General features: G+C 40.7%; 3 protein-coding genes across 3 annotated transcripts; all 3 read right to left on the bottom strand.

Annotated features, from left to right (window-relative positions):
- Positions 1-1658: 1658 nt before the first annotated feature.
- Positions 1659-2594, bottom strand: LOC307214893 (olfactory receptor 5AR1-like; the record flags this gene model as incomplete). Its single annotated transcript, XM_079973967.1, has 1 exon — positions 1659-2594. One exon carries the CDS (start codon positions 2592-2594, stop codon positions 1659-1661), a length of 936 nt encoding a protein of 311 aa, XP_079830093.1.
- A 5088-nt stretch (positions 2595-7682) lies between these two features.
- On the bottom strand, positions 7683-8627 carry LOC307214808 (olfactory receptor 5AR1-like; the record flags this gene model as incomplete). The annotated part of the gene is made up of 1 exon (XM_079973829.1): positions 7683-8627. One exon carries the CDS (start codon positions 8625-8627, stop codon positions 7683-7685), a length of 945 nt encoding a protein of 314 aa, XP_079829955.1.
- A 4443-nt stretch (positions 8628-13070) lies between these two features.
- LOC307214786 (olfactory receptor 5AR1-like) lies at positions 13071-16168 on the bottom strand (the record flags this gene model as incomplete). Its single annotated transcript, XM_079973792.1, has 2 exons — positions 16073-16168; positions 13071-14034 (listed from the first exon to the last, which is right to left on the bottom strand). Exon 2 carries the CDS (start codon positions 14013-14015, stop codon positions 13071-13073), a length of 945 nt encoding a protein of 314 aa, XP_079829918.1. The 5' UTR covers positions 14016-14034; positions 16073-16168.
- Between the last annotated feature and the right edge of the window lie 475 nt (positions 16169-16643).

Genomic DNA, 16643 nt, shown 5'->3' with positions numbered 1-16643 from the left:
GTAGATCACCATTCCACAGAGTTGACTACCTCTCTTTCAAGTTTTGGGTAAGCAGTGAGTAACTTTTTATTTCCTCAAGCTCCTTCTGAGTCTTTTCTACATCCAGCTATTCAGCATCAATGAGGCACTACCAGGCAGAGAGGGTTGGAGATACGTTATTTCTTAGTGGCACCATGTGAACCTGTAAATGGACACATGCCAAATATATGGCAATAATGCCAGGGGCGGAGGAAGGGAGGTGCAGTGGGGTTGAATTGCCCCAGGTGTCTTCGCTGAGGGGGGTGACATTTGGCAGTCGTGGGCATGCAGCACACCAAATGTCTCGCTCTGGCCACATGGGCGGCTCACTCTGTCCCCGGCTGCAGGGCATGTGTGCGCCGCCCTGTGCACCCGAGCAACTGTCCCACGCCTGGAAGGGCATCCTCCATATCCCACCCCCCTCGGGAGTGCACCTGCCCTGGGCAGTGCGGGCATAGGCTCCACCTCTGAATAATGCCTTGCTGAGGAATGAGCCCATTGTATATGGTGAATGGCTTTTTAAAGATCTACATTATTAATCAGTGCTATTTTTCTAGAAAAATAGGAACTCTTTTGGAACTCAAAATGAGCACCCCCTTATTCACCTGAGGTGCCAGAACTGAGTTCCAGTAAATTCCAGGTGAAAAAAAGTCCTGTTATTAATACATGCAAATAGATAATGGTCGTGCTGTTCACCCCCTCATGTGACAGATGATGTAACATCAAATGACTGAACCTCTAAAATGTTTCGAGTGAGCGTTCACTGAATGTTCACTAACCCCCCGCCGAGCCAAATAGAAATGGCTTAGTTAAATGAGCTGAAAAACTAAAGTAAAGAGGCTATGTGTGTACCTAAATAGACATGGGAACAAAGGATTCAATTTTTTGGTTGCTAAAATGTATTTATTTATTTATTATTAATAATATATGTTCATTGCCTTTTACAAAACTTCTGAAAAAGTGACTTACACCATACTAGAAGACAAACAGCTCATTAAACATTTAAAATTCATAACATGGAATAAAACATAACAGTAAAAGTGTTCGTCCAGCAATGCTAAAGAGATGAACATCGTTAAAGGCCACCATTAAAGGCCAAGCCAGGCGACTCTAATACCATATTATGAGTAAATGACAGAGAGTTCCATGTAAACCTATTCCATTCATTTATTCATGTATATGTGCACATACCATTCCATCACCCCCAGGCATTATGACACGAGACAGCAGTGGGGGGAAAGTCAATGAATAATAACTTCTAAACATTGTGATAAGATGTGCGAGGGTAGCCTGTTTTGGGGAGAGAGATGGGAATACTGTACTCTCTTCAGTCTCCGTATTGGGCGTGACCACCATAGTTTATGCACTCGATCAAAAATATTAATGATCCATACCTATCTCTTAGAACTCACACACATTTCAATGGGACTTGATATAAATTAATGTACAGAACAATACAATAAGTGCCTGCTGAGAAATAAATCCTGTGGAGTTTAGTGTGAACTACTCAAATTAAGAATAGAAGTGTAGCTTTAGCCTGGATCTGACTCACTGGGAAGGAAATAATAGTAATAAGGACTTTGTGATAAAGGATGAAGTAAGCTGTAGGATTGGATTTATTGTTTTGAACGTTAATGTCTTTAAGAGATAATCTTTCCCCCAACCATCCTTTTGAAAGCCTCTTTTACCTCCTTGTTTCTCAGGCTGTAGATGAGTGGATTCAGCATAGGTATTGCAAGGGTGTAAAAGACAGAGATGATTTTGTCCTGTTCCATGGAATATTTTGAACTGGGCCGTAAGTACATGAAAGCAACTGTGCCATAGAAAATGGTGACAGCTGTAAGGTGGGAGGCACAGGTGGAGAAGGCTTTACGTCTGCCCTCGGCTGAGCTGATCCGAAGGATGGCAACTAGGATGTATGTGTAAGAGACAAGAATGGCCAGGATAGTTATGGATACAATTGCTGTTGAGAAGCTAAAATGAATCATATCAATGACTCTTGTATCTGAACAGGAGAGCCTTAGAATAGGGACCACATCACAGAAGAAATGGTTGATGATGTTGGATCTACAAAAGGACAAAGTAAATATAAATGATGTCTGGACCGCTGCATTCACACAACCTGTTAGATAGGAACCAGCCACAAGCAAATAACAGAGCTTTTTGGACATGAGAGCAGTATACAACAGTGGGTTGCAGATTGCAATGAAGCGGTCATATGCCATTGCACCCAGCAGGCAGCACTCACAGGATACAGCAATGCAGAAGAAGAAAAATTGCAGGGCACAGCCAGTGAAGGAAATAGTTTTGCTTTCTGCTATGAAGGTCATCAGTGTCCTGGGAGCAATGACAGTGGAGTAACCGATATCTAAGATTGATAGGTTGCTCAGGAAAAAATACATGGGAGTGTGGAGCCGGGAGTCAATTGTGATTAATGTTATCATGCCAAGGTTGCCCACCAAGATCACCAAGTAAATCAGTAAGAACACAGCAAAGAGAAGAACCTGCAGATTCTGGTTATCTGTGAATCCCAGCAAAACAAATTCAGTCATTGCGGTGAAGTTTCCTTCTGACATTTTACTAAGGTGTGCTATCTTCTGCAAATAAAAATAGAACAGTGATAAAATAGTATTAGATCCAATATTACACTGAGTGCTATGTCCATCACCACCAAAAGCTTCAGGAAAGCACATGTTTAAGTCTTGAAAGAGGAGCGCAACCATTCCATTGCAATTGTCAAGTACAGACAAATGACACCTTATAGAAATGGTGTTTCAGGGTCAGGGGAAACAAAAAGATCATGTGTGTTGATTGAACACATCCCGGTACTCTCTCTGATGTGAGCAACAGTATTCAAATGTGTCATGAGAAATGACGTTGCTGAGAGCTACAAATGTGTACGTACCAAACGGCCCTCCTTGATCATGTGCTTTTTTAAAGCTTGACCATGAACCTATGAAATAATTCTGTGTTGTGTTGCCTTGTTTTATTGCCTTCCACACATTGGAGGAGAAAGATTTCCAGGAAGAAATCTGTTCTATGTGTGTGGGCTGCTTGCATCATTTAGAACACTGATTGTGCAAAGTTCAAATCACGTATGGGGACTACATGCATACAAAAGACTCCTCACTGCAGATATTTGCCTCCAGCATGCAAGGGGTGGTGATACAGTAATGGGATGTAGCAGAGGAGCCTGTAGTCTAGGAGTCCATCTCCACTCTCTGCTCCTCATATACTTGAACAGGGCTAGGCCAAAGAATCAACACTCATTAACACGATTATCACAATGCTCAGCACTAGTATGGCAACATAGATTACCAGAAATGTTGGAAAGTCTTATAAATGAAGTGGGGGACCTGAAGCCCTGGGTGATCAATGAATCCTACAAAACTGAACTTGTTCATAATAGTATAATTTTATTTTACTGCATATTGCTCTGTAATGCAACCCAAAAGAATGCCTGCAGCTGGATGACTACCACACTACATTAAAATTAATCACCACAATTATGGCAACAATATCTTATAGGAGAACACTGTAGGAATGAATCAGCCTCACAAACTACAAGCATAGATTTTTGCACTATCTGTTGATATGATTGGCAACATTCCATTCATTTTATGGAACTGGATTATGTCACAAACCTCTGAAAATGAACTTTGACTTTTGACTCCACACTCCCACAAAAACAAAATAATTAATGGAACTAAGCCAGTGATGGCTAAACTTGGCCCTCCAGCTGTTTTGGGACTACAACTCCCATCATCCCTAGCTAACAGGACCAGTGGTCTGAGATGATGGGAATTGTAGTCCCAAAACAGCTGGAGGGCCAAGTTTAGCCATCACTGAACTAAGTCTTGCATGGTGTCACAAACCCCGCCCACCTCTTGGAGGGTGTGAGTGGTAATTTATTTTCAATACAGATCCACATTCTACCAATATGGGAAAATCTTTCACACCAAGGTCCAGCTACTTAGGCATCTTGAGCAACTTGCTTTAGCTGTCTGGTACTATCTGGTCTTCATGAAGCGGAATTTTGATTGTCAATGCTGTTCACTTATTTACAGCAGCCTGAGGTGTGAAGGAACCTGCTTTGGATGGTGTTCCTATTTTACACCATCATGCCCTTTCAATATGTAAGAGTCTATGACTCTAAAGGTTTTTTGTCTGCCTACCAAGGTGATTCCTGCTCTTGGGAAAGGGGAGTACATGCTCCAAAACCTATGTGAAAAAGCTCACATACATTCCCTTCCTCCCAAAGGCAACAACTATGGAAGGACATATTCTCTCCTTTGGAACTGTGTTAGCTAACAGGAATATTTTTTTATAAAACCTCTTGCCCAATATTTCATATTTGTTATGCAGTATGTAAGCTATCCTTCAGCTGCACATGACTATGTTTTCTACAACAAGTCAAGCAGGCTACATCACATACAGAGAATAAAAAAAAGTCTTTTGTCACAGAAAAAGCCAAAATAAATTCCAGGTAATTGATTTGCCCCCAGAGAACCAAGCTGTTGCTAGATCTGACTGCTAGACATAAAAATTCACAAGCACTCTTAGAGTCTATCAGGTTAGTTAACATAGCATATCTCACCTTACCTGTGAAGACGATGGATGTCATTCCAAGAACACCAAACCAACAGTTGTAGATAGAATCTGTCATTTTATAGTTAGTTTAGCATCAACTAGAAGCCAAATCCCTGAAACACATGGGTGAAGCCCATATCATTAAAATGCTCTCCATGACCCCTCAACATAATCATCTGAGAACATGCTATTTGGGAATTCGTTCTTTCCATTCTTCATCTTTAATTGGTTCCAAGCAGAAGTGTTTCATCTCCATTCAGTCAGCAATTCAATGTGAATCTTTATTTATTACTTGCCTCTATTTTCTGTCAAATTAAGTTTGTTGATAAACTTGTAAGACAGCCTGGTCCCAATCTTGCCAACTCAACTGTGCAATGCTATTTCTCATGGGGAAATTTGTAGTATGCCTTTCACAAGAATAGGCTCTTCAAGTATATGGCATGCTGATTCATACTGAAAATGTGAAGTGTGAGCTTCCAGTGGAACATCTTGCATTTGCAAACATTTCCATCATCATCCTCACATACACACACGTCAGCAATTGGGAACTTTGAGATTGCAGAGTCGTCAATGTTTATGACACCTACATTCCCCCCACTTTTCCATTATCTTTTCTGGTCAAAGAGGTTTTGAAGGGCTTCGAAACATTTCAGAAACAAGCCCAATCTTTTTGACCAAAGATTGCTGAGTTAGTTTGGAAATCAGTATGGCCATTGAGGTGGAATGGGTTTTGCACTCCCACGTTCCCGACACAGAGGGTTGCTAGGAGAGGGAGAGGGCAGGTGCAAGGTGCAGGGAACGGGTTTGGTGCAGCGCATCATGGCAGGACCTTCTGGTTCACTCTGCAGCCATATTCTTCTCTGGGTTCAGCTCCCTATGTAAAGAAGTGTACGTCTAAACCCACAAGCATGCCCAGCAACCAAATCTTCCCTTTACAAGATCCCAATATGTTGTTGGAGTCAATGTTTCTTTCCATTAAGAACATGTTTTTTTCTACCTTAAATCTTATTCTCAACAAGAAAGTAGAATAATGTAGAATAAAGAAAGTAGAATCTTTATTATGTTTATTACGTGAAATGACAGACAGAATATACGGGTGCTGCTTCAGACACCCTGATTATAGAGATATCAATAGGTAACAAATCCCCCAGTACAGTTGCTCCTTGATCTTAAGAGCATCCCAAGCTACCCAAAGCCTGATGAGCAGGTACTGCAATTTGCCACGGAGCCACACTCTAAAAGTAAAGAGAAAAAGGGAGGGGATATAGTTTTTCTGAAGAAAGAGGAACTGAAGTCTGGGATCAGAGATGTGTGCCTTCCATGTGAGAGTTAAACTCTTCCTATTAATATCAGCAAGGCTCCAGCCGTTCCCTTACTCAATCCTAAGTCTGCAGTTCAGCAAAGAGGGTAGCTGGTCCTTGAGAATGTAAGGCAAAAAGATGGTCCCATTGAAGTGTGTGAGCTATCCAACCATGGAAATCTGTAGTTTAAATACTATTTGGAGCCAATGTAACATGATGAGTAGGGGAGGGGTCTTCTTGGAATAAGCATTATAACATACTTATTCATTTCCATCATAAATAATTTATTTTTGTCGCCGAAGTACACTACAGGATCCTGGAGACCCATGGAGATGAAATAGATTGCTCGCCTCTTCTTCCCTTTGGCAAATGACTGTACTGTTGAAATGGCGATGAGATTGCACTGGCCTATTTATTCTGAATTTTTGTATGTGATGCCAATAAAGGTTTGATGATGATGATGATAAATAATTTCCATCCCCCCCCCCCATTTTGTATAGTTTGTACAGTCTGAAGTTGAAAGAGCATGACCTCCATAAGAAATGACTAGCTGGTTATATTTTTTCTAAACCATTACTTTTTGAGGAAGAGCCTACTGTCTAAGCAAAACAGGGCTTTTTTCATTAGAAGAGGTAATAAGCTTTGCTTGTAACAGCAGATGAGTGCACTGCTCTTTACATTAACGATTAGGAGGTCTGGATATGTACTCATACCTTCCCGGTCACATTTAAGATAAAGATTATTACCAGAATAAATATATACAGTAGTGAACCATAGAAAATGTATAGTTTGGCGCCATTGTTTCACCCTCCCCTTTCTCTTTCTGCAAGTGCTGGCAATTAGCTATGTTGGAACGCTAGAAGAGCAATGGTGCCTCACCCAGGCTCCCTCACTGGACCCTACTGTGAAGGAGCAACAAAATAGGCTCTAGGCAATGTGGCATTCACTCACAGTCAAAACACTTCTCCATGTCCATCAGTGAATGGTGTGACTGTCTTGTCTAAGTATCACTACTGCAACACATTAACCATCCTCTGAAGAAGGCACCCAGACTCAAATTAAGTATCCTCAGATCCTCACCAAGAAAATCAGCATTAAAACAACCATTCCTGGTCCGAAGAGGGGTAATCAGAGCCATGGCATACATATAGTTCCCTTGTCACAAATAGCTTATATTAATCCTTGCAGTAACAGAGAATGATGCACCGGCCAACATGTGCAACATGTGCACCTTCATCATACCTGTGTCAGAAGCTTCCAGCATCTGTTAGAGCAGGCATGGGAACCAGTGGCTCTCCATATGTTCCTGGACACCAGAATGGACAGTGGTCTTGGATGATGGGAAGTGTAATCCAGCAACATCTGGAAAGCGAGGGATTTTCATTTGCTACAGATTAAATAGTATACTCTCTGTTAACCTTCAATGGAATGGTGCTCAGTTTTCATTCTTTCCCTTGCTGACAGAGAACAGGCATTAGAATTCCTTTGTGCTTCAGTAAATCAATAGCCTGTAACCTCAAATTGTAATACTTTGCTTGGAAACAGGCAGAATTAGTTGTACTTCATTCCAATAAAAATCGAGAGGGCCCAAATCAAACTTCAATGGGACCTAACTACACATAAAAAATTGAACAACCCTATACTCAGAAATGGGAGTACGTAAAGGATTGTAGACTAAGTGTGAATGTAACCCATTTTAGAGATAAAAATTTAAAATGGAAAATGAGATAAAGGGTACAATAAGATACAGAACCAGGATTTTGATAATGAAGCTTATCGCCTCTGAGAGATAATCTTTTCCCCAACCATCCTTTTGAAAGCCTCTTTTACCTCCTTGTTTCTCAGGCTGTAGATGAGTGGATTCAGCATAGGTATTGCAAGGGTGTAAAAGACAGAGATGATTTTGTCCTGTTCCACAGAATATTTTGAACTGGGCCGTAAGTGCATGAAAGCAACTGTGCCATAGAAAATGGTGACAGCTGTAAGGTGGGAGGCGCAGGTGGAGAAGGCTTTTCGTCTGCCCTCGGCTGAGCTGATCCGAAGGATGGTGACAAGTATGTAACTATAAGACACCAGAATACCCAGGATAGGTATTGATACAACTGCTGTTGAGAAGCTAAAATGAATTATATCAATGACTCTTGTATCTGAACAGGAGAGCCTTAGAATAGGGACCACATCACAGAAGAAATGGTTGATGATGTTGGATCTACAAAAGGACAAAGTAAATATAAATGAAGTCAGGACCGCTGCATTGACACAACCTGTTAGATAGGAGCCAGCCACAAGCAAATAACAGAGCTTTTTGGACATGAGAGCAGTATACAACAGTGGGTTGCAGATTGCAATGAAGCGATCGTATGCCATTGCACCTAGCAGGCAGCACTCACAGGATACAGCAATGCAGAAGAAGAAGAACTGCAGGGCACAGCCAGTGAAGGGAACTGTTTTGCTTTCTGCTACAAAGGTCATCAGTGTCATGGGAGCGATGACAGTGGAGTAACCGATATCTAAGATTGAAAGGTGGCTCAGGAAAAAGTACATGGGAGTGTGGAGCCTGGGGTCAATTGTGATTAATGTTACCATGCCAATGTTCCCCACTAAGATCACCAAGTAAATCAGAAAGAACACAGTGAAGAGAAGAACCTGCAGGTTCTGGTTATCTGTGAATCCCAGCAAAACAAACTCAGTAATTGCGGTGAAGTTTCCTTCTGACATTTTAGTAAGGTGTGCTCTCTGTAAAAAAGTAAAAAATGAGAATATTTAAATACTCCTAGCTCAACACTAGATGTTGCACATATTAACTTGTCCACTGACTTGTCAAAAACAAGAACCAAAAGCATTTTCATGAGGCCTTGCATTAAAATGGAGGGGAATGGCAAGGAACTGTTGAACACTTCCTCCTCTGATCAAATCGTCCCTGCTATAAACTTCAGAAATTATTGTTCCCCACATCAATTTTTTTTTTGTAATGAGGTGCTTTGCAGGCTGATCCATTTAGCTCATAAATTTTACTTCCTGCAGGGTAGGGTCACCCAGTCAACAGCCATAGGAGCCTGATAGAGGGCTTTCTGTAGTTCCATAAGTTTATTGTGTTCCAACATTATTTTTCATAAGGTGATTCTAGTTTACTCCAAACAATGTGTGTTTCTTCATTATAACTGGCTTCCTTACACAAATACTACTTTTGCTTGCAGCATACATTTCTCTCTTTTTATATGATGTCTGCATTACCGAGGCACCATGTCAGGGACTGGCTGGATGAGGAGGAGTGGTGGAAGCTGCCTGACAGGAGCCACCCTCAGAAGTCTCTGTGTGTCCTCTTTTCTGCTTTCTTAATACAGAAACTAAATGTAAGTTAGCTGGCATGTCACTGTTTTTCTCTGTTCTGCAAATGACCTGTTCTCTCTGTTGGTTCCTTAACACAGTACAGTAGTACCTCGGGTTAAGTACTTAATTTGTTCCGGAGGTCTGTTCTTAACCTGAAACGGTTCTTAACCTGAAGCACCACTTTACCTAATGGGGCCTCCTGGTGCCGCCGTGCTGCTGGAGCACAATTTCTGTTCTTATCCTGAAGCAAAGTTCTTAACCTGAAGCACTATTTCTGGGTTAGTGGAGTCTGTAACCTGAAGCGTATGTAACCTGAGGTACCACTGTACAAAGGGTGGAAAAGGTTTGGATGCTTGCCAACTAGTCAAACAGAATGCCATTCTATTGCCAAGGGCTGATGGGAATGAAGTCAATCCTCACGCTACTGCCATGCCAACCCCACTTACCTGCTGTATAATCAATAAAGTTGTAGCTTTATTTAACCAAACACTTGTCCAGCACGTGTCATTCCCACAGCACCCACAAGCCACAAACCTGCAGCTGTCTGGGAAATATTGCCTTTGTTTTATGGAGCTGGAGTTTACCAACTGCATTAAAAAAAAGTGCTGTGGCAAATATGACATGCTTGGAATAAGAAGCACTCATTTTAAGCTAGAAACCAAATCCCTGAATCACATGAGTGAAGCCCATATCATTAAAATGCTCTCTATGGCCTCTCTGTATAATTACCTGAGGACCTGCTATTGGGGAATTTGTGGTTCTTTCCACTATTCATCTTTAATTAGTTTCAAAGAGAACTGTTCCCTATCAATACAACTGTGCAAGTGTGCAACTGAAGCCCCATTTTGTGTCCACCACCCAGGTGTTCCCTATATACTCTACACACGCCCGATAGGTTAAGGATATTTTGCTGGAGTTAATGTATGTGTGTTTCTACTCCGTGTTTCTATTCTTAACTTCATGCCCAATAAGAAAGATAGCACACCAGCAGAATAAAGAAAGCTTGGTTTATTACATGGAATGAAAAAGACAGTGCATATATGTGTTGCTTTAGACACCTTGATTACACACATACTCAACACAAACAGGCAGCAAATCATTCATGTTCATCTTAATAGCAAAAGGATCCCTAACTGCCTCAAAGTCTAATGAGTAGGTGGAGCAATTTGCCACCTACTGGGGCGGCAAGCGGCGGTGGCATGTGGCAGAGGCCAGGCACCCATAGCAAAAAGATGTGGGTGCCCAAGCTCCCAGGGCCCACTGGAGCTGGCGCCAGTGCTCAATATACAGCACATCAGTGGCACGACTGGCTGCTCCAACCCACCCCTGTGGATCAGCATGCAGTAGACAAAAGGCTCTGAGGGCAGTTCCTTTCTTTGTTCCCTTGAGCTGGCCAAATATGAAATGTGATCATCTCGGCAGGGGCATAGGAATGGGGGTGCGGGGTGTGTGTGGTCCGCCCCAGGTTTCATCCCTGAGGGGGTGACAAAATGACACACCGTGGGGGGTGTCACTTACTGCAGGGCCTGACCTGCAGCATGCCCGAGCCACACGTCTCTCCTGGGAGTGGCTCGGGCCCTTGCACTGCCTGAAACGGCAGCATGGGGCTTGCGTCAACCAGGCGGACTCCGTGGGCAGCTCATCGCGGCACCCCCCTGGGCAGATCACCGTGGTGTCTCCGTGAGCAGATCACCCTGCCCCTGTGGGCAGATCGCCCCGCCCCCACTGCTCTGGGTGCCAGAGCAGCTAGCTACGCCCCTGCATCTTGGAAGAATAGTATTCCAAAAAGGGATTGTGAGGTGCTCTAAAAGAATTTCTCCATATTTGAACATCAAAATGGAAATGAAATTCAACGTAAGCGAGTTTAAAATGAGACACATTGGGGGGGGGGGATCTAACTTCACATATATTAGGGTCTCAGCTGGTGGTGGCAAACCAGGAAGAAAAAGATTCAATTGGAAAAGAGACAGGCCATATTGTAATGACTTTTACAAAGAGATTGTGAGGGAACCTGGTCACAAATAACTGATTTTGACAATTAGAATGTACAGAATGATACACTGGCCAATATGTGAAACATGTGCTTCTTCGTGATACCTGTGCAAGGACCTTAACTCATCTAGAAGAGAAGCGATGGGAACCTATAACCTTCCAGACATTGTTGGACTCCAAAATGGCTGGGATGATGGGAGAGATAATCCAGCAACATCTGGAAGGCTGCAGATTCTGCACCCCTGTAGCAGAGAAACTATAAGGCCAACACTTTACCTCTGCCAGTCCTCTAGATAGACCTGTTTGTGCTTGGAGGGCCCCTTTCATTTCATATCTCCCATGTTTTATGGCATCTAAAAACAGGCATAATTGGGAGTAAACAGGCATATGTCTAGTATTTAAATCAGTTACATGTCTAATAGCAAACTCTCTGTTGCTATTCAGTGCAGTGCCCAGTCCTCACTCTCTCTCTTTCTGATGGAGAACAGACATTTGAATTCCTCTCTTTCATTTGATTAATATATTATAAAACTTAAACACCAGCACTTTGCTTGAAATCAATAAGCTGCATTCAGCCTAAATTAGTTATGTTTAAGTCCAATATGAAAAAATTCTTTATTAGAATTCATTAATGTCATTACACATTTAACTTCACACATACACATACATACAATTATGTGTGTGTGTGTGTGTGTGTGTGTGTGTATAGTATGTATGTGTATGTGTTTAAGAATATATATATATTCTTAAACACATATTAAACATATATTAAGAATATATATATATTCTTAAATTAGTTTAACTTAGAATGTTAATTTAACCTTCTAATTCCACTTAGATATCAGCTAAGCTAAAATCATATAATGGTACATAAAATAAAGTAAAACAACAACAAACTAAAGTAAAATAAATATAGACTTCCCATCATTTCCCGATATAGTTGACATTTGTGATTTTGAATGTACTTATAATTATTACCTTACCCTTAATATACGTTCTAATACTTTCTTACAACCTAGCGTACCAATTTTTCTTTATTTCTTAATATTTTATGTACACAAGTGTCATTCAAACACTACCATAGATAATATGTCACTGTTATTTTTTTGTAAGTATCTCTTAAACGTTTCTCATTTTTGAGAAAATAATTGTTTGGTGTTACCTCTTAACCTATTTGTTAATTGAGCCATTTCCACGTAGTATAATAATTTATTTTGCCATTCTGTTAGTGTTGGTATCTTTTTCCCTTTCCAGTTGGATGCTATCAATAGACGGGCAGCCGCTGTTGTATATAAAAATATTTCTCTTATATTTTTCAGAATGTCTCTACCTAATATTCCTAACAGAAAGGCTTCTGGTTTCTTTAAAAATGTTAATTTGAACATTTTTTTCATCTCATCATAAACAATATTCCAAAAATCTTGGACCTTTCTGCATGTCCTCCACATATGATAAAAATCTCCATTTTTTTCTCCACACTTCCAACTCTTATTCAGACTATTTTTATACATTTTGGAGATTTTTGATGGTGTAAGGTACAACCAAAACTGCATTTTCATCCTATTTTCTTTGATGGTGTAACATGCAGTAAAGTTCATGTTAATTTTTCAGTTAATTTTAAAGGGAACTGAGTTACGACCTTTTTCATCCATTTCAGTGGGACATAAATACAGTTAATGAACAGAGCAATCACATACATCTCTATGCAGAAAAAAGACTCTCAGAGTTCAAAGTGGCTTACCTTAAGGTAAGTAGTCAGGACCAAACCCAAAATGTAGACAAAAATTAATAATATGGACACTGCAGTTAAGGATGAAATAAGGCCTCTTAACATGAAGTTCAATGGCTCTGAGTGATAGCCTTTTCCCCAAGCAGCCTTTTGAAAGCCTCTTTGACCTCCTTATTTCTCAGACTGTAGATGAGTGGATTCAACATTGGTATTACAAGGGTATAAAACACAGAGATTATTTTGTCCTGCTCCACAGAATATTTTGAATTGGGCCGTGAGTACATGAAAACAGCTGTTCCATAGAATATAGTGAGAGCTGTAAGGTGGGAGGCACAGGTGGAGAAGGCTTTACGTCTGCCCTCAGCTGAGTTCATCCGGAGGACGGCAACAAGTATGTATATGTAAGAGATCAGTATGGTCAGGATCGTTACTAATGCGATTGCTGTGGAGAAACTAAAATGAATTATATCAATGACTCCTGTATCTGAACATGAGAGCCTTAGGATAGGGGGTACATCACAGAAAAAATGGTTGATGGTGTTGGATCTGCAAAAGGACAAACTAAATATAAATGAAGTCTGGACCGCTGCATTGACACAACTTGTTAGATACGAAACAGCCACGAGCAGATAACAGAACTTTTTGGACATGATGGTAGCATACAACAGTGGATTGCAGATAGCGATGAAGCGGTCATACGCCATCGCACCCAGCAGGAAGCACTCACAGGATACTGCAATGCAGAAGAAGAAAAACTGCAGGGCACAGCCAGTGAAGGAAATGGTTTTGCTTTTTGCTACCAGTGTCATCAGTGTCCTGGGAGCGATGACAGTGGAGTAGCCAATATCTAAGATTGATAGGTTGCTCAGGAAAAAGTACATGGGAGTGTGAAGCCTGGAGTCAATCCTGATTAATGTCACCATGCCAACGTTCCCCACCAAGATGAGCAAGTAAACCAGTAAGAACACTATGAAGAGAAGAAACTGCATACTCCGATTATCTGTGAATCCCAGCAAAACAAATTCAGTAATTGTGGTGAAGTTTCCTTCTGACATTGTCACAAGTTGTATTCTCCTGTGTAAATAAAAATATGAAAAAAAAGTTGAAATACTATTAGCTACCAGGAATTCTTCCCTTGCTCTTGTCCCAAGGGTCCTCTGTGGATGTTTGGATTCTTCTCCACAGCCTACTAATGGCAAATGACCAGGAGAGTTCTCGTTACCAAATGAGGGTCAGGGAGCAAAAAACAGATTGGCACATAAATATTCAGTCTCCTTTCCCCCATTTCTTGGTGTGTGTGTGTGGTTTATTTCTGAGCCAAACCAATGGAAGCCATGGTCATTTCACTCATAATTCACAATGTGCCATTCATATTGTCGACCTCAGATGTGATGCACTGGTAGTCATCTTTATTTTATCATATGCTGTTTTCTGTAGAAGATAATATTTTGACCTAGCACAAATGTAGGTTTGTCACCCATTCCTTATTTTCACTGTTCACATTTTAGGACCTCTAATAAAATATATAGCATGGGCAGAGTTTTTCCATATTTTAAAGGAAGGTGGAAATTTTCAATCCCATGTTATCTTGTTTTACTGAGGCATTAGCTACTCTGACCTCAGTAGATTTTGTGCCCAAATACATGTGCATAATATTGCAAACTCCAAGCTGAGGTTTCAATGTTATGCAACCGTAAGTCAGTACAGGACAGACTTATGACCTAAGAATGCAGGTTGTGCCAAAGATTGGCACAAAACAGCGGGGTAGGGAGCAATTTCAAATGAAAGGCAGGAGAGGGTGTTGAACCCTATCTCTGCTCTCCACTGCAAAATGCTCACACACCTGCTTTTCTCCGAGATGCAATTTGAGATTAGAAACTAAAGGCAGGATTCACCTAACCAGCCCAGTCAGAGGAAGACACAGACTTACACTTTTACACTTTCCCCCCTCTTCTTCCCCCAACACCCCAGAAATTGACACAAGGGGGTTGGGTAACCAGTACACAGAGGAAAGAGACAGGGGTCATTTTATCTGACAAGCAGTAATGCGTGCACAGACAGAATGGTTAGAAAAGTGTGGCACTGAATGGCACTGTCTTAGCCTAATTCATTTTGCCCATTCACTAACTAGGATTTTTTTTTAAAAATGACTATACATTTTGACAGGAGTGGATGATATCTACAAACATAGTACCCACTTTCCCCAAGCAGCTTAGAATGATAAATGGAAGTGTTTGGATTCTGTAATATTTTTTCTTGATTAGGCAAAATACCATCAAAAATTGATATGCATTTTTTAAAAACAATATCTTTGCAAACTGCTGTGGAAACGGGGAAAATAGAATTAGTCACTGGAAAAATGAGGCACTAAGAGAAACTGAAATTGACAGATTCACCAATGTCTAATTATGACTAGCATCACAAGTTTTCCACATCATCCATATGTTTTGTTCACAAAACATTGATCTTTTAGAACATCCTTAATCAGCCCTTGTAGCACGCTACTACAGCAAAGGGAGTGTTCCATCTAGTCTTTCCAAATCCATAAAATTTTAGGCTTCCATATAATTTCATGTTTCTTTTTCCTTATTCTTTTTACTTTTAATGGCATCATCTCTGCCACTTGAGTAAACAGAAATTTAAAGCTGGGAAGAATTGTTCTATTCTTCCTACTGAAAGGGTGTCTTCCCATTCATTTGTTAGGCTGCTGTGCCAAATAAAAAAGGAACATGCCTGGAATGTTTAAGCTGCAAATACATAGAACCAGAGAATTTTGGAGTTGGAAGAGACCACAACGATCATCTAGTCCAATCCCCTGCAATATGGCTTGAACCCACAACCCTCAGATTAAGAATCTCATGCTCTACCAACTGAGCTATCTCTTCCCTTTGGCTGCAAAGCCTCATGAAAACACTGCTTGGCTAATTAGTTTCAGTCCACATTTATGGAGATATGCATTATCTGTTGGTCTCTTAACAGTCACAGGCAACATGCAGGAGACAACATGTAGCAAGGTCTGCCAGCCATACAACTTTTGTGAACAGAAAATGAAAATAAAATCTGTATAACTGAGATTTTATCAGGTTAGTCAACATAGCCCAAGTAACTTTACCTGTGAAGATGATAGATGTCATTTCTAAAGCCTTCCAAATCAAGATGCGTAGATAGAACTGCTCATTTTATACTTCATTTGGTCTAGAAACCAAATCCCTGAAATATATGAATGAGAGCTGTATCATTAAAATGTTGTGTAGGACCTCTCAGCATAATCACTTGAGGACATGCTGTGTGGGAATTTGTTCTTGTTCCCACTGTTCATCCTTAATTGGTTTGAAACAGGACTACTGGCTTTCCATTCAACCCACACAATATGGTCCCAATCCTCATTAGTTATTTTTCTCTACCTTGTTTTCAAATAAGCTCATTGATAAAGAGTATGGTAGAATCAGAAGACTCTTTATTTGCATCAGCCACTAGCCATAGCAGTAAAATAAAATGGAATATACTGAAGACAGGGATAAATACTTAACTATAAAAAATAGGTTCTGGAGGTATACATCAATAATCAAATAAAATATCTTATTCTAATTGCCCCTGCTAAAAAAATTGCAGTTTTTGCTGTCACCTGATTATCTTGATCTGCTAGAAGAAAGGACACAGTAGTAATGGTAGAAAGACCTGGT

This window comes from Podarcis cretensis (genome assembly GCF_951804945.1).
Source record: "Podarcis cretensis genome assembly, chromosome: 1".
NCBI lineage: Eukaryota > Metazoa > Chordata > Lepidosauria > Squamata > Lacertidae > Podarcis > Podarcis cretensis.
The sequence above is the reverse complement of the archived record's forward strand: the minus strand, read 5'-3'. Positions and strand labels throughout refer to the sequence as shown.